The sequence below is a fragment of the Pleuronectes platessa genome, chromosome 11 (genome assembly GCF_947347685.1).
Source record: "Pleuronectes platessa chromosome 11, fPlePla1.1, whole genome shotgun sequence".
Taxonomy (NCBI): Eukaryota; Metazoa; Chordata; class Actinopteri; order Pleuronectiformes; family Pleuronectidae; genus Pleuronectes; species Pleuronectes platessa.
Window position 1 is genome coordinate 14838784 of NC_070636.1, and position 18444 is coordinate 14857227.

At 41.3% G+C, this 18444-nt stretch overlaps 1 protein-coding gene across 1 annotated transcript in view; it reads left to right on the plus strand.

The window, feature by feature from the left end:
* Positions 1-712: 712 nt before the first annotated feature.
* Positions 713-18444, plus strand: part of dnajc17 (DnaJ (Hsp40) homolog, subfamily C, member 17) — a 33032-nt gene continuing 15300 nt past the window's right edge. Inside the window, exons 1-10 of the mRNA XM_053434996.1 lie at positions 713-918; positions 7545-7614; positions 9447-9505; positions 9628-9715; positions 10029-10105; positions 10781-10895; positions 12074-12123; positions 13954-14031; positions 16090-16170; positions 16837-16956. Coding sequence (XP_053290971.1) covers positions 838-918; positions 7545-7614; positions 9447-9505; positions 9628-9715; positions 10029-10105; positions 10781-10895; positions 12074-12123; positions 13954-14031; positions 16090-16170; positions 16837-16956 — 819 coding nt within the window. The 5' untranslated portion in view covers positions 713-837. The remainder of the gene's footprint in view (positions 919-7544; positions 7615-9446; positions 9506-9627; positions 9716-10028; positions 10106-10780; positions 10896-12073; positions 12124-13953; positions 14032-16089; positions 16171-16836; positions 16957-18444) is intronic.

Genomic DNA, 18444 nt, shown 5'->3' on the forward strand with positions numbered 1-18444 from the left:
ACTCTTGGGGAATACTGAGATATTCCAAATACAATATATACAAACAGCAACAACAACAAAAACAACAAAACATTACCATGACATCACTGTGCGGCAGTTCCTCTTGTTGAGGGTGAAGAACAGATGATGTTGCACCTGTCCGTTTTCAACCTCTCCAAGCTGGGATTGAGATCTATATATATCGATGTTAAATGCTCTCTAATCTGTCCAGACTCCCTCATGCTACATCATTTCCGGTCACTCGGTTTCAGACGCAGAAACAAAAATTCTCTCACCAAACAACTTCAGAAGTCACAGTTGTTCTAATAAAAATATGATGTTCCATCATCATGTTACTACACAATAATTCACAGGTATCTGTCGCCTGCAAGTTGCTCTTGAAGCCATATGAGGCAAAATGTGATTTGTGAATATGAGCTATGCAAATGAAAAACAATTATGTGACTATACCATAAATGTGTATATGAATTTGAATTAAAATATGCTTCTGGAAACATACTGTACAATCAGAGTCATACCATTTAGAAGAAAAATCTCTAACGAGGGATGACAAGATGAATATAGAGTTTGAAATTGTAAAAAAAAAAAGATTCAGTCTTATATAAAAACACTCATTTAAAAGTAAATGTTGTGTTTTTAGTATATTTTGAAAACAAACCTGAGAAGCAGCCGAACACAGACTCCATTTCCCATAATGCAGTGCACACGCCAGTTCAAGACGTCAAACTCGTGCGTCCCTCCAACCACAACAACAGTAGAATTAGCCCCACGCTAACACAACGTGTACACCTGTTACTCTCCTGCCTGTGTCGGTACTGTACCTGTTCGGCCTCAGTCATGTCCGGGAAGGCCAAAGACATCCTGAAGATGGACCTGTATGGTTTACTCGGAATTGACATCAGCGCTACTACGAAAGAGGTACCCAAGTTAGCCGGTTAGCCGTGAAGCTAGTCAGATAACAAAGCGTACGTTAGTGTGGGGTTAGCCGCAGATGTCAGGGTAAACACTTCAGAGCCTGCACGAGGCTGTTCCCTGAGTTAAAGGTTTGAATGAAGTTGTGCGTGAGGAAATCTTGTCTCTGCAGGTAGGAGGCTATGCTAGCCTGCTACCACGGAGCCTCCAGGAGTGTGTGTTTGAATGGCGTGTTCCACAATGACGTGACGCACGGGTCTTTTTGTTAAGTTATCAGAAATGCAATGTGAGTAAACCAGGACCTGAAATGTTTAGTTCCACTGAGACTCCAGGGAGCGCAGGATAAGTCAGGCTAACTGGCTACCGGCTAAAACCACGTAATACATTCAAGTCACCACTAAGCGGCGTCAGTGCATCAGTCAAGTCCTTGGCATCAACACTCATCTGAAATGTCTGAAAAAAGGATGTTAACTTTACCTTTATTTCAAACACAAAGATCTATATCAGTATAAAGATAGAAATAGAATAAATGAAAAATACTGAACAATAAAATAGAAATCACTGTATATCTTCTGTTTTTACTGTATTTATTTATTTATAGTCTCTCTATATATTTATATGTACTTGCGTTTATATTACATGTTAATATACTGTTGTCCATAATTTTGACTGTTATCCTATCTTAAGTGTAAAGGGCTTAAATCAGAGATTTGTTCCAGTGTTTCCATAAACAAGATGAATAGTTAGGGCCCTTATGATCAACTTTTTTGAGTCAGTTAATCAACACATACATTTATACTTAAAATTCCTCAATACAGTTTACATTGCTGGCCACACATGTAGCGTGTACTTGTCCATATTGGCAGCCTGAATAAAATTCTCAATGAATCATATACAGTATGCAACCTGAAGCTGTTTGTATTACTATAGCTGCACCACATGTCTGCTATGTAATGTGGATCTCTAAGAAGTACATCATCTGTTTACATAGGAAATTTGCATGCCAACCTATTTGTCTGTGCATAAAGCTTTCAGCACTGATGCTGCACATGTCTTCATCACATTGTTTCTAATGCCCACAGCAATTTGTACTGAATATAAACTCCAAATATTATTGATGTAAAATTAATATTGAGCCTACCACCTCACTGTATAGTTAATAATTAGGTTAAATCCTTTGAAAAACAAATGCATACAAAGAATGAATTCCAAGAAACGTCAAGTTTCTATCTAGTTTGACTGTCATAACTGAATAATAACAAAACTAAATGTAGAAATACACTACAATTACTTCCTCTAGATAGCTGCTAAAGTGCAGCATCAGTTTGTAATAATAGAAACCCTTTTACATATTGCCAGCCCTCGAGACTGAAGTCCTGTATTCAATATATCACTGTTGACTTTTAAGTATGAAAAATTGTCAATTTGATGATATATTTAGCAAACTTTTCTTTTTTTGCTTCTCTTAAAAACAGTATACTATGTGAAACTAATATAATATAAAGACGAGTCAGTGTATTGGTAGATTTGTCTACTTGCTGATACCCGAGGTAGCCTGAATTACATTTTATGCCTACATAGATTTAAAATGTATGTAGAGGAGAGTCCAGGAGTCTTCCTGAGAATCTTCCTCTACATTTCACTTCCAAGCTCCAGAGCGGATCCTCATGATGTCCTGAAAATCAATCTTTTTCCCTACAACCACCTCTCACAGTTTCCAACATGCAGAATCCAAAGCCCTAAAGTGAAATTAAACTTGCTGCCAAAAACAAGGAAGGAAGTTAATTTCTTAATTGGATTTCAAAGTCCTGTCCTCCCCAGAGGATTATCCTGGAGGAAGTTAGCGGTTGTGGCTTGGGCAGAACCGAGGCACCAAAATGTAGGAGGCTGGTTCTGTGAGGTCTGGTGATGGTCGACAGAGATAGCAGGGTTTTATGTGTGTGAGTGTGTTTGTAGTGATTGAGCTCTGTGGTTGGGGCTCAAAAAACCAATCAAGTGTGAGAAGACGGTTGTCATCAGATTGGCTACTTATCCCAGTTGTTTGGCCCGCTGCTCCACCACCACTATCAAGCATCTTGTTCATCTCCGTGTAAGGGGAAGCACATCTCTGAGATTGTGTAACGCAGCTTGTAAAACATTGCCTTGACGTAGATGATTTGCGTTCTGAATCTCCTCCTGGTTCTGTTTATCATCTTCTTCTATTATCACTGCTGGTGATCTTCCTCTTGTCCGATAAATGGGAAATACTGGCTTGTCTGGGCCTATGATTTAATCCTGGGATTTGCCTTATCTTTGTAGTGCTGAGGAAGACTCTCATTGAAGGCTAGCCACCATGTAGAGAGCTGTGCCCATGCATATCAGCAGGGTTTGGGTCATAATTGCCGAGTGTGTTTTACCTACCACAGATTCTTGGTAAAATACTGTCAACAGCCAAGACCACACAACATTCCTTGTGGTTCCTTCAGCTCCTTAAATTGTAGTGTACCTGGTGTGCGACCGTCTATGCAGCAACTCGGTGTCTGGAAGATTTACTTCCTACTCTAACAGTGGATTGTGAACTCCTGTCTTTCACTGATGAGTTATTTCAGTGAGTGTCGGCTGAGCCACGGTCTCTAGACCATGATTGTCATTGCATCCCATGGTGCACTGGGGCAAAGCATCAGTGATGCAACCTAGGGTCATCAGATGTTTTAGGTCTTTAATCATTAGATGGTGTCACACATGTGGTTAATGTTGAATTCACTGAGCTGTGCCCCACAGTTATATCAGACAAATCTGATCCATGATGTAAAAAAACCTTATAAAGATAAATTGTGTGACATACAATATTTCTGACAGGCTCATATTATTGGTTTCCCCAGGTGCCTAAGCTCAAGTAAATCACAGCCTCTCTCTAATTCTCTTTAGTGCTTTAAGTTCACCTCAATATGTTCTTTACCTCCTTACCTCCATCCTTGCTCATCTCCTACCATCTCCCTGTTGGGCCTATTATTATTATAATTATTTTAATTATTATTATTATTTGATCTCCAGCTGATAATGTCCCACAAATAGCAGAGTGTTGTAATTAAGAAGGATGGGCCCATAGCATATCACGCAGTTAATTAGCCACACAGACTAGGGGCCCGATTTTGGCTGTGCTGCGGCTGCACCAGGACCAGTTTGTCAACTGTAATTGGCACCAAAGAGTAGTTTAATGAGGACAAGATGTAGGCGCGCAGCTAAGACTTTGGCAAGCAGTGATCAGGGCGACACAGAGAGTCTGTTTTGGGCCATGTTACTTATCATTAGTCTACTGTTGGCCTGCTAGTGCAATATGATAGTCTTTCCTTAATTTCTTTGGTTCCTCCTGCAAACTAAAGTGTGGGAAATAACTGAGATTTCTCCAATTCAGTTTGCTTTGCATAAGAGAAAAGAAAAATTGGCACTTGACAATGTAGAATTGTTTGATGTGCAAGAGAAATAAGACAGAGCAGAATTGTAGGCTCTTCTTTTAGCACAAGTCTTATATGGTTTTCTTCATCGAGAGCCAATTCTGAAAGGTCATGGTGAACTGCACAAATTGCCTCCCTGGATGAGTCCTGTAGAAAGATGCCACTCGATCTTAGAACTCTTATCCGCACATGTGCTAACCTCTTCAACAGTTGGCCCGCTCCAGCGTCTCGTCTGTACGACCAAAGGGCTTCAGGGTCTTCCAGCATCAATTAAGGCTTGCGTGTTACGGCATTGATGGGAGTAATCATGTATTATTTAACAAAACAGCACTGGAAGCAGAGTTGGGACAAGATATCGTGGAGGATGCTGGAGGGAGTGAAAAGGAAAGAGGAGCAGATAGAGAGAAAGAGCCTGACAGAAAGGGAGGAAAGAAAATCCAGTGAAATATAAAGACGGCATGTGTGTAAACTTCAGCTTCGACCGAACCCAATGAGACAAATATAATGAAGTGCAACATGGCCACAGCTCCGACGATGACAGGTCCCACTTGTCAAACATCTCAGCTGGCCAGACGTTTGCCCTGGAAAGGTTAAACATCTGCAGTGTGTACAGCAGATGTGATGACATGTTTATCTCGTCAGCTGGCTGCAGGTGATGAAGAACGTGAGAAGTGAAGTGAGCTCAGGACACAGTGCGTCCTCCTAAAAGACCATAGCACTGGTTTTATTTCCAATTATACATGATTATCTTCACAGCTGTGTACCACGATACTCTGCTCTGCTCTTCAGCAAGTCAACTTCTTTAAATTCATTTCTGCATGGTATAAACATTTCACACACTTCTGAATCGTGCTTGTGTAAGCATTGAGGTGCATACGGTTCTGTCAAATTACATTATTGTTGTGAGGTAATGCCTGCAGACTTAAAAAATAAAATAAAAGCCAGTCTGCACTTAAACTGCATTACCATGCAGAGACAGATTACAGCACTCAAGTTTTATGGATTTATTCATATTGATATTCAGAACAAATGGAAAAAAATGAAAACCAATACCTGCTTGCATTGGAAGGAAAAACCTAAATCTGTGTAGCATGCAATTCAGAAATAGTCGGTAAGATCAGTTTTGAAGCAGACTTGAAATCAGAAGTTGAGACCCTCATAGACTTCTGTAGAAACAGACTTCTTTTTTTGCAACCAGTGGAGTCGCCCTCTGTTGGTTATTAGAGAGAATAACATTTCCAGGCTCTCTTGCATTGGCTTCACTTTTCCGAACCAAAAGTCCTCATCCATTTTTATTAATGTCAATGGTTAAAATGCACATACGATTTTAGTTTAAGAACTTAACTTTGCAAACCCACAGTGTCCTTAAAACCATCCTTTTTCTATGTGCTGTCAAAGCACTGACTGGGTTGTATAAGACAGGAGTTTTCCAGCTGTTACCACCACCTGCCAGTTAAGTTGGCTTGCCTTTTCTTCACTATTCTGTCTATGGAAGAATGACGGTAAACGTGAACTTCAGTTTTAATTTCTCTGAACCATAGCAGAAATCTTTCTGGAGAAAACTATGATAGCGAGCCGAGCACACAGAATAAAGAACGAAACATGGAGGGCAAGTTTAAAATAAGGGGCAATAGAATAAAGGTTTACGCATGTGTTCAGTGGCAGCCCTTAGCCCTTCGTGTTAACTGTAGGAAGGCTCTGTGTGCCAAGCAGCAAGACCAAATATCCTTTCATGATGTCTATTCTCTCAAAGCCCTCTCGCTTTACAGTGGGAACTATAATGAGAAAGAAAGATCTGATGGTGAAGAGATAGAAGAATAGGACTTGTGACATTTAAGAGCTGTCTGAGCCATTATAATCTCTTGATATCTTTTACCTAATCATGTGGAGGCTCAGTTCCTTTACCTTGGACTATGGGCAACCAGCCTAATGGGTCTAAGTCTCGACTGTCATGGAGACTTGTCGGAGTTGCTGTCAAAAAGGCCTGGACACTGATGGATTACACCATCATGCAGTTCTCCGCTGTAAAGTCAGTTCTGTTTGTTTTGGCGTGCAGTCGTGGGATAGAATTGTGCACAACAACGCTCATGGGCGTCCAATGCAAATGCTTTCCAGGTTTGAAGAAGGGAGCTCGCAAATTCTATCGCCTGTAGCATGCTGGCAGGAGATTGATTTGCTCTAAGGGGGTTGTATTAAAAAAAATGCAGAACGTTGGCATGTCTGATTAAGACTGGTGAGAAAGTGTATATGTCAGTGCGTCTGCGTGTGTTTGTGTCTGAGCCTTGGATGTATAGGGGGATGTGTGTGCCAAATCCTTTGCATGCAATGCATACGTGTGTGTTTTTGAGGTTGTGTGCAGAAAGCTTCATCGCTGCACTCCGCTCCCCCCCTCTGGTCTCCAAAGAAAGTTTTCCTGCTTCCCCTCTTTCTCCTGAGGAGCGAAGATCTAATGAAAACCATCTTGTCATTAACTGGTCTCTAGAAGGACAAACGAATGTTTAACATTCTAAGCAGTGACCTGGAGTAAAAAAAAAAAAAAAAAACTCTATAACTACAACCTCATATGTCATTACAATACTCCAAAGTATTGCTTAGTTTTTCCATTTTGGTTCTGTGAACTTTCTCCAAACGTTTTGGGCTCCTGCCTAAGATATTGATTGTGTCCTTCTCAGTGTGTTGTTAACAATGGCACTCTGTTTGTGTATGTTACTGTAGCACTCTTTTTTAAGTTACAATAAAGATGGCTAATATGAAGCTGCAACTCAGGCCACATTTATCTTGCAAACTGGCGATGGGCCTGAGAATGGTTTTGGACTCTTGTGTGGTTTAATTCACAGTACATTGTGTGCCATTGTTGTTAAGGCTCCATTAACCACATGTCAAACGGACACGAAGCAGAGGATCAGCTCGGGTGTTGATTCGATCCAAACAACACAATCTCTAAAGCTGCAGACCACATTTCGCCCCCCAGGTTCCCTCATGTCAGACTCAAGCTACTATTTCAATGTGACCATCAATTATTTTATTCAGATTTTGGTTTTCTGGGCGATGGAGACGGGATCAAAATAATCTGTACTGAGAATAAGGATTTAATTTTCACATGAGCAAAATATGTGTGGATGTAAAGTGAATGATTTGTTCTCATCAACATTTTCCACACCACATAACCTTAGGGTGACTTCTGTTTCTCTCTCCTAGATCAAGAAAGCTTATCGACAAAAAGCCCTGACATGCCATCCAGACAAGAATCCAGACAACCCAAAAGCAGGTGAGTGAGACAGTTGATGCCTGTGTCTCTTCACCTTCTCTCCATTATGAGCCACAGAGGTCTGGAAGGCACCGAAGAGCTGGAAGAAGATCTATGATTTGTTTTTGCAATCTGCGTTATTTTCTAGAAAATTAGGGTTAATTATCTAACTTAAAAGGATCCTCTAGTGTAGCATTCTCAGCAACCCTGCAGAGAGCAAAGACACAGCACTTTGAGGGAAGTCTAACCAAGTCTCATGACACTTTCTAGCAAGACAGGACCAGTCAAACACCACCATCACCACCATGGTTTCCATCTGCTTTGCTTTGGGAGTCCTTCCATGGCCTGTTGCCAGCCGGCATGTCAATAATAGGGCCAGGAAATCTCAATGTAGCTTTTCTGTTGGAAGAGGGAAAAAAGGCACCTTGGACAAAAGGCTGGTCATGAGGCATGTTTTCAAGTGAGGTTTATGTGGTTACTGGATGGTTCAGACAATTCCTGATTATATCAGGAAAAAAAACTGGGAAATTGGTGGGGCTGAGGGGTTGAGAGGGATAATACAAAAGCAGGGGGTCGGCGGTTTCCCAGAAATGGAAAAGAAGTGGTTTGGAGGGCCTCAACAATTGAACCCGCGCATGTACAGACCCGGTCTGCATCGCACGAGAGCGGTGCAAGACTTGGGACTTGTGGCCCCTCAGGGGAAGGTTGCATGCATGTAAGAGGTGAGTTAGGGGTTATGCTTCCTCAGTGACTGAAGACACCCCCCTCAATATCCCTCATTTTCCTCAACCCCCTATGTTGTGACACTCTAAGCTGCCTATTGGGCATGGCAGGTCTCCCCCCAGTCGGATTTCATTCCAGCCCATTATATGTATGTAGGTAACGTGACCACCTCTGCTGGTAGCATGATCTCCAGAGCCTCCTGTTAGTGTGCACCTCCGCTCCCCCCAGGGAGTAACACTATCGGTTTGTTAGGCCTCCCATAAGTGAATGAATATGCCTGGCTAGTATAATGCAGTGGTGAGGCGGTTGTATGATGGGGAGAGGGATTGTGGTTGCCCCGTATGTGTACATTTGTGTGTGTGTGTTGGATGACAACTGGGGAGTCGGAGCTTTGCGTGATAGTTGTGATTGCGGTGATGGCCCCTCGAGGTGCTCTGATGTGGAGGATAGACGGAGAGGCGGAGGGTTTGTGTGTGTATGTGTGGTTGTTTCACTGGAGGAAGAAAGGTTTCGTGAGACTTACAGGACCTTTTAAAGAGTAAAATGTCCACGTTCATCTCAGACCTGTGTCCCATGAAGACATCATGCTGACTATTTTGACTCTTTACTCTTGTCACATTAACATCACCCTTCCTTTCAGCTTTTGGAAGCAAACAGATTTTTACAGAACAGATGCACATTTATGTTTACATTTTGTGTTAAAAAGGATATGTACTCTGTTTATATTTGTCTTTTCTCTTTTATTTATATAGTCTAAAGACGTATAACAACATCTTAGGAACAATTGCCAAACATTATTATACATAAATATTGCTTGAAAATGTTAATATTGCCATTGGCCATTAAATGGTTGGACTTAATTAGTTATTAATAATATACTATGTGTCATCATTGTTTTATACTATGTACTTATCCCTATACAAATATAGATTGAATACAATGAATAATACATTTATTTCTGAATTCTTAACAACAATATTTTTTTTAAAAGCTTGTTTTAAAGCTCATATTATACATTTAGTACTCTGCAGATGTCTAGGGTATACAGAAACCTACAATCCTCTTTTGTAATTTGTGATGAATTGTACATTTTGTAATCGTATGACTCTTCTCGTCTAACTTTGTTCCAGCTGATCTCTTCCACCAGTTGTCTCAGGCCCTCGAGGTGCTAACTGATGCTCCCGCCAAGGTAAGACCGTAGACACCTCTCAATCTTTCATAAAAGTGCTAACACACACACACTCACACTCTTACACACACACTCACACACACATGGCCACAATTCATCCTGGTGTCTAATGCGGTTTTCAGGCTGCCTATGACAAGATCTGCGCTGCCAAGAAACAAGCAGAAGAAAGAAACAACAAACTAGATGATAAGAGAAAGAAAATAAAGCTTGGTGAGTCCCTTTCCAAATCTTAGCTCATCTCTTGGCCTTGGTTTGCTGATTTTATTGTAAGTGGGTTTGTATTTGTAGTGTAATGGGTTATATTTAAATTAGATTTTTGTGTTGTCAGACGCATTCCAGGATTAACAAAACAAGGGCTGAGGTTTTTATAATGATAGGGACAGACAGGAATCGTCAAGAATGGAATAAAATACAAGCAGCTGTTAGAAAATAATCAAGTTATTTAGGCTGTTTTTGTCTGTTTCTGATAATGGAAAAGATATTCAGTGTGTGTGTGCATGCGTGTTTGTGTCTGTTATGACAGACTTGGAGGCCAGAGAGCGCAAAGCAGAAGCTCAGACCTACGAGTCGGTGCAAATCACGAGAACGCTAGAAGAAGAGGTAAGAGAATTTATAGAAACCATATGAGAGATTATATTTGCCACACTTTCCCCAGTGAGAAGATTCAAAATCATTTTTTTGCTTTTACTACCGGCCTTATCTGTGCACTGGGAGAAAGGTATTCCAGTGCATCCAGGAAATTCTGAAGCATACCCAGGTGCTTTTATTCTGTTCTTCATCAAATACTTTCTCCTGATTGAGCAGAAATCTACTAAAGACTTGGGTCGAGATCAGAGGCCCTGTCCGTGCAAGCCATTTTTTTCACTGCCATATCATAATTATCAGTAAACCCATTAGATGATATTGCATGACTTGATGCGCTTTGTTCAGGAAGCCAATGTTAAATAAAAATGGTGTGCGTGCCTCCTTGGAGAGTCATGGCACGTGCCTAATGTTCTAAATTCATGTAAATAATGTGGCCACGGGCCTTGGGAAGAGGGGGTAGCCAGTAGGTGGCACTATTCCATTTTCTGTCTCATCTCAAGGTGTTATTTACTTCCCTGATAAAATAAGGTTGTCTGCATACACTCTCCTGGTAGAGCATAAAGGGTGTCATTGACCATGCAGGTGACGAATGACACCGATGAAGAGTTAAGATGCAGATTTATTTTGTCACTTAAAACCTATATATCTGTTGGTGCACATTACTCTTTTGTGTTTTTCTTTTTCCGCAAGATCGCCCGTTTGAGGGAGGAGGGATCCAGACAGCTTGAGGAGGAGCAGAGGCTCGTCAGAGAGCAGATCCAGAGGGAGAAGGAAGCCCAGCAAACGGGAGAATACACTCAGAGAAGTATGCCCACCTCCAAGATTTAGCCCTGTTCATTCTGTTCTAGTTTAGCACAGCCCCGCGAGTTGTCCATCCGTCCCATTCATGTGAACGCAATATCTCAAGAGCTCCGTGAGGGAATTTCTTAAATTTTGGTACAAATATTCCAATGAACTCAAGGATGACTTTGATTTTGATAGTCAAAGGTCAAGGTCACTGTTACCTCACAAAACATATGTTTGGCCTCTTGAAGGTAATATCTTATAATTGGCTGGTGGGAATTCTTTCAGATTTGGCACAAACATTTCATTTGGACTCAAATGAACTTGATTTTTGTGCCTGGAGGTCATAGGTCAAGGTCAGTGGTCAAAGGAGATGAATGGATATGCATCAGGAAACAAAATTGTGGAAACTGCACTGGTTAGTGGAGGCATACAACCGTGGGTATTAGTAGTTTACGACCCTGAAACGTCACTTGAGTGAACCCCCGTGTTTCCCAACCATTACAGTGTCAGTACAACCGCAGCACCCACCAGGCACCCTGTGGTTGACCCAATATCATTTAAATAAAAAAACAATAACAGTGACTGATTGTATATTTGAATTTATGTTTTGCTTTAAAACCCTTTGAGGAGGTCTATTTTAGTGTCTTGGCACCAAAAACTTGGCACGGTAACATAGGAATGCAAAGCACCACTCGCGCACACACACACACACACACACACACACACACACACACACACACACACACACACACACACACACACACACACACACGCACTGTCCATCAAACTTTTAACCTCTCGATAATACTCTCGCATTAAATCCTTGACGTCTCCATTCTGGAGACATGAAATGAAATAGGGCTATGGAAGTGTGGGTATTTAAGGGAAATACTGAGTCTTAGCCCTTGATTGATCCCTTTTTGTGGCTTGACAATTACTCATGCATAGTCAGCACATTTTTTTGAGTCTCTTCCACTTGCACGCAGTCAGGCCTCCCAAGCCCTCTCCCGGGTCAGCGCTCTGTCTGAGAGGCACTCAGCGGATCAGGGCTGAAGCCGGAGCCATACATTTACCACGTGACAGCTAGTTTTATATTACTGTACATCTGCCTGAGACTCTCTGACTGCTGTCATGAGTGCCATATGTCTTTTCTTTTGCCAAACTATGATTCTTTGTCTTTTCACTTCAACGTCTCAGACCCAGGAGTGCAGAGATGTTCCATGAGCAGTGTGACCCCCAAATTGAAGGTAAGGCTTTCAGCTATGATGTTGTCAATCAGTGGATGAGGTTGGGGTGAGGGTTGCAGTTCTTGCAGTTTAATGCTGGAAGATTGGCAGTGGTGGTGGGGGTTATTCAGCAGGAACTGGTCCATCTGAGTGAAAGTGCATGCAAAGCTCTGCTGGGACTTTGATAGAACTGTAGACATTTGTAATTTATTATTTTGAGACCACATATGCTGCTTTCTCACCAGAGTGATCTTACACCCATTCCTCCAGAGTAGCCCCAGCGTCGTCAGGAGACCTGTAACCCTGTCAGGGGAGGGCTTATTACATTAACTCCTGGAAATAGCAGAGCCTGCGCATATTAACGTACACTGGGGGATGTTAGCTAATGTGTTTAGACATTCTAGACAAATCTGGTTTTAAAATTTGATAGCCATCTAGTGCAGCAGTGTATCAGCTGACGTTTGTGTGTTCACTTATAAAAACAAACAGCAGCCGTGAGACTGACAGTATCACAAGTCATGTCTATGTCAAACTATATGAAACAAAATTCCTCCATCAAATAACAACATCCAATTTTTCTTGAGAAATAACGTTTTACTGTTTATCTGGCCTCATGAAACCGTTTTTCTTTTTGTTTTCCCTGTTGAGTTTCCTGTCTTCTCCAGTAATTTAATTTAAAAGTTCCTTAAGAATACTGGGAATTTTAGATACAAAATCCTCAGCAAAATGATTAACTTCAAAACATGAAATCCAACATTCCTAGAATCAAGTTTCAGTCAATTTTTCACGAGACAGCTCATTGAGATTTTTTATTTTTATTACGTAGGTGACTATCAAATGCAGACAGAGCAGTTTGGTTTATGTCCACTAATGACTTTTTTGCCCATGTATTTATTTAAAGTAGCAGGAGAACACAGCGACGTGCCAGTGTTGCAGGCTCAAACCATAGACATCACATCATGCATATAACATCTTCCTCAAAGATTAATGGGTAGGATGTTTATCACTTGGTAGAGGAGACTGCTGCTGGAAGAAGAACGTACATTTTCAAGTGTAATTGTTGGTAAAGGGTGCTGCGTAGACGTGGATATTCCCAGAAATCCAGTTTCTCTGACAGTGAGCAGGATGCTGGAGCTGAATCAACATTTACTGCTTGTCATTTATCATCTTACTTTGAGCAGTTAGTGTGATGTTGGCGAAACTCTGCTGGGATTTTTAAATGGATTTGAGAACTTGCACAATCTCCCCTTTTTAGTAGTACGGGAACTCGTGTCCGGACTCCAAGCATGCAGAAAAAAAAAATAGGTTAAACTGTATTTTTTACAACAGCGTTTACATAGGGAAATATGGCAACAATCACAGAGACACTGTTACACCAGCAAATAGGTTAAACACAGTTCAGATTTAAACCCATTCCCCAGGAGGACTGCCTCTTCCTTTGCCCACCGCCGAGCACCTTGGGCATCGACCTGCTTCGGATTACTCGGCCATTATTGTGTCTGGTGTTGTGCTACGGTTAAGCAGGTGAGTCACCGCGGTCCAGGAGCCCATGTGTTAAGTTTCAACCTCTCTAGCGCTGCAGCTCCTCCTCAGTATGAATGGAAATTGACTACTGGTCTCGCAGGTGGTGCCGGGGTAGTTTTCCAACAGCTTAACAACGTCTCTCTCCCATAGCTCCAGTCGGCCTTGATGGTTTTGGTAATTGGTGTAATTGGGCATGTTTTTTCCGACTCATCCACTGAGTTTGATCAGTTGTACTCTCATATTTTATCATCATGTGCGTCTTCAGCTCTTGAGAGTTTTCAGGACTAATAACCTCTCCTTTCCCTCTCCTTTTCTCTCTCTTTCCAGTTGAAGTGGAAGTGTAAAAAAGACGACGAGACAAATGGAGGCTACTCTCAAGACATTATTATGAGACTTCTACAGAAGGTACAAATAAGAAGACTACTTTAAGTCTTACTGATCTTTATACGGCAAAAGCCCACTTACTTTCAAGACTCTGTTTTTTCCACACAAGAGACTTTCAGCAAGTTTTCATTTAGGGTCAGGCTTCATTATTAATATATATACCTTGAGACTAGTAGAGGTAGCTATTCCTTCAATATCTCTGAATTATTAGGACATTGCAGGACTTTGTGTCGTTTAATGAACAGGACCACTTCACAGGAATTTTGGATTTCCTGTAATTTTGTATTGAAAATACTATATGTGTAACAATATAATGTGTCAATGAACATTATTTATTGAAGGATATCGAGATGTTAAGAGGATTTCAACTAATAAGATAAAAAGTGCTTTAGAAACAATTTACCAACCCTACCTTTTAATTTACTGGATTAACAAAAGAATCTATAACCCTGTGGATATTAAATCTATGAATTCTATCTCATTTAAACTTTCCCTTTTCAATCCACTACATCAGGACAGGATAAATATAAAATGTAATGTTAGAATTCTATATCTCTTTATCCCCACTGTCCCAAACCAGAGCTCCACATTAACAAACCTTGCCTTCAGAGTCCGGCCACGTTCGAGGTCTGCATGACATCAGCGCTGGAGATTGTTTTATTCGTTCCTTTAAACAAGGCCCATTAACTTTTGTTGCAGTGAAAGTGCTGAGGGCAATGTTGTAGTGCCCTTTTAAAGCCATGCACGCCAGTGTTTGTGCCCCTCTTAACCAGGTGATTAAGCGGTGCCAAGGGAGGCATTAGGAAATGTGCTCTTCTCATGCAACCGAAGACCAGTTTATGCTACAACCCAGCACAAAGGGCTTTTGGTGGGGCATAGGTTTGCCTGCCATGAGGATAAGGGCAAGTGTCACTGACGTCAAGCTGTCCAGAAATAGGCGTTTTAATTTCTCCTCTGCACGCACTCAATCAATTCAGTGCAGGCGGTAGTGAAGACTGGAAAAGTGTTGTTCCTTGAAGCAAAGGGAACAAACTTTAGGAAAAAATGAAGTTTAAGATGTCAAGCTCCACTGACTGACAGTTAATGGTTTAAAAAGCCAGTGCTGTGTGGGAGTGGGAAAGCAAATATGGCATGTGTACACTTGTGCATGCGTACGTGTGCAGACTTGTGTATTTTGGCCCTCCAAAATAATACATCTTTGCTTCAGGGGGAAAAAAAAATATGTTAAGATATTTATATTTTAAGAAACACAGGCCTTTTGAGAGTCTCCTTTGTCACTGTTGGCTTGCTCCAAAGTGTCCTTAGTAAGCATGAGCTTTCCTGGACTTTCCACTTCCCAGAAAGCTCCAGTTTCACAGAACAAGACTGTCAAAGGTCTCGTACATCCTACTTTTTCTTCCCAAGCCTCTGCTTTGGGAGGAGAGAGATTAATGATAGAAGACAGTGGTTAAGGTGAAACCAAACCAAAGGAAATAAAAAACTCCCTTAGCTCTACTAATGACTGGCCTCAACAGTGATCAATTTCTTTGCCTCTCCTGCTTAGTCGTGTTTTTAGCCTTCATCCTCATCTCTGTTGGACAGAGGCAGAGCATATTAGGAGTTTAACAGAGGTCAGGGAATGGTGATGCTTTGCGTTCTGATTGGCCTGTTGGCCAACCTTTCCTCCCTGTTTCGATTTGTGGCCGGGAGCTGGATGAGAGGCATATCCACTTCCAACCTTGAGTGTTGTCAAAAGTGCAGGGAGTAGTTCAAATGATGATAAGCTGTTGCCTCTATAGCCTCTTTTCAAAAAGTTCAAGAGGTCTCAGCTTTGTGCCTGATGTTACATGAGTATTCTTTGCAGCTTTACTGTCTCAGTCCCAAACATACAAACCCACCAATTAGAGATTAGGTGTAATAACCAAACCCATATTGAATCCTAATGTTTTTTTGGTATTCACCAGTGTTTTGAGTTTTCTTGTCTGCATATGCTTTGTGTTTTCATGGTTATGGACTGTGCTGTGAAAGGAAATACTAATTAGATTTTTCTGCATCTCCTCCATGTGACGTTTCTTTTATCCTCCAATTCCTTACCTCCAGTATGGAGATGTTTTGAACGTGATTCTTTCGAGTAAGAAGACGGGAAGCGCTGTGGTCGAGTTTGCAACAGTAAGAGCCGCCGTAAGTACCAAACTTTTCCTCAGTCTCTGTCTTTATTCTCTTTCTTCACAATGAAAATCTTATCCAAACCAGATTTTTGCATAAAACATATTTGCTGACTGATCGCTTTCCTGAAGTCTCTGGTCACCTGCTGAGTCGGATTCGTCCTTAGAATGACACCTGTCAGAGACTTCCCAGCCTCAGGAGAAACTCTGAGACCTTAACTGATGTTTTAGTCGTTCTGAAGTGTTGAGAACTTCGTGATGATTCAAACCATCGCACGAAAGGACTTGAGCTGTCTCTTGTTCACCCCTGTCTGGATCCTCAGGGCCTTTGTCCTGACGGTGTACTTTTCTGTTGTGGTTTCCTCACCACAGTATGTGGTTTCCCTCAAGGAATCCTTTAATGCCAGTCTACCAAGACCTGGGTGCAGGGTCTGCGGTCTCTTCCTGTCCATCTCCAAGTTCTAGCTTTGCTCTGGGAGTTGGTCCAATTATAATTCAACTCTGTCTGCATGTGTTTTTCATATGTATGCTTTACCAACTGTCCCTGTACAAATACCCACTTGTAAGATTGGCACGATGCAGCCTTCACACATATCAGGAGAAAGAGAATGAATTTTTCTGGCCTAATATTATGCGATAAATCATTTCAAATTTAACTCACAGATTATTATATGTTTTTTAGGAGCTGGCTGTTAAAAATGAAAGCGGCCTGAGTGGAAACCCCTTGAAGATTTCGTGGCTTGAAGGACAGCCTGAGGTTATTGCTCCGGTATCTCAACCTGGACACTTCATGTCAACACAGGTACCAGTTTACACAGAAACTGCATTGGAGTATTTCTTGTCTCATAAAGCATGTTGACACTAAGTTATAAAATCTTACAACGTCCACCGATTCCAACACAAATACTATTGCCTAAAAAACTGTTCCACAAAGAGAGGTATGTAAACCGGAGGTTTTATTTTCACATCATTGCCGCAAATATTTCCCCGCCGCTTGCGCTCCCATCATCTATCCTAGAACAATGTGTTTGGTGGAATAGACCTCAATTTATTTAGTTTGGAGGGGTGAGGCGCTGGCCCGGCACTGGCCCACAGCCTCTGGTCGGCCGCTCATTAACGGGGCCTGACCTGGGAGAAGCCAGGAATGCTGCACTTCACATAGCAACGCAGGAGAAACAGAAAGCAGTAATGGTAGCCGGGCACGAGACTGAATAGTTCAAATCTCTGCACTGGGGCAGGTTAGTCCGCATGCTTATACTCCTAATGATAATAGAAAAATGAAGAAATTCAAATTTTTCATTTTGATCATTTATCATCTCTCAGAGTATTCCTTTGCCATTTGTCTGTGAACAAGTTTACACAAAAACTACAGAAGTGATTTTATTTCAACTTAGTGGAATTGTGGTTTATGGGCTAAGGAAGAATACAATAACTTTTGGAGCAGATTCAATTAAGGGGGGTGGATTTAGGATTCAAAAAATCACAGTGCGATATTGGATTAAATTGCGTTTTTCAACCTTTATGTGAATTTCTCAAGAAAGACATCTTTATGAAAGGAATACGGCCTAAGTACAGTGCTTGTTTCTGTGAATTTGGTGCAGATCAGTATAATGGATCTGGATTTTGTAAATTAAAATAAGTATTTGTAAGGGGGTTATTTCTGTTTGGTTACTCTACTGTAACAAACACTGGAAGGAACTGGCAACAATTTATTTACCCTTTGCGATTTGAAATTCAGTAAGGTACTAGCAGCTTTGATAATCTCTAATGGTCAAAGAGATACAGTATATCAAGAAGAATTATGAAGAAGATCCAAACCTAGTGATGGATCAAAGATTTGTTTCCCTCTTGGCAGAGGTATGTACTCTCTGAGTGCCCCTCTAGTTCAGAACATGTGATTGCGCCTTTTAAATCTGAAGGATTTACTTTTGGCAGACCAAATGTTTGCTGCACTTAAATACAAAGCCTTGAAAGGCTGAGGAACAACTACTTTAAAAACGTCCCCTCTCATGTGTTGCCTCTTGTGATTTAGAAATCACAATAGTCCACATCGCAGTCTTGACTTTCTGTGTGCCCAATATACTCACGCAACAACAAATAGAACCATCACTCCAATCCTCACAATTTAGTCTGATATCGGCTACGTGCAATGAAAATCTGCAGAGTTCTTCTTGCCATTAGATTAGTATGAGGGAATGTTTTGTTTCCACCATGTCCATTTGAACTTCTCCAATATTGTGATCTGTCTGTGTGGGGGATTGTCGATCAGAAGAATCCCTCCCACCACTTA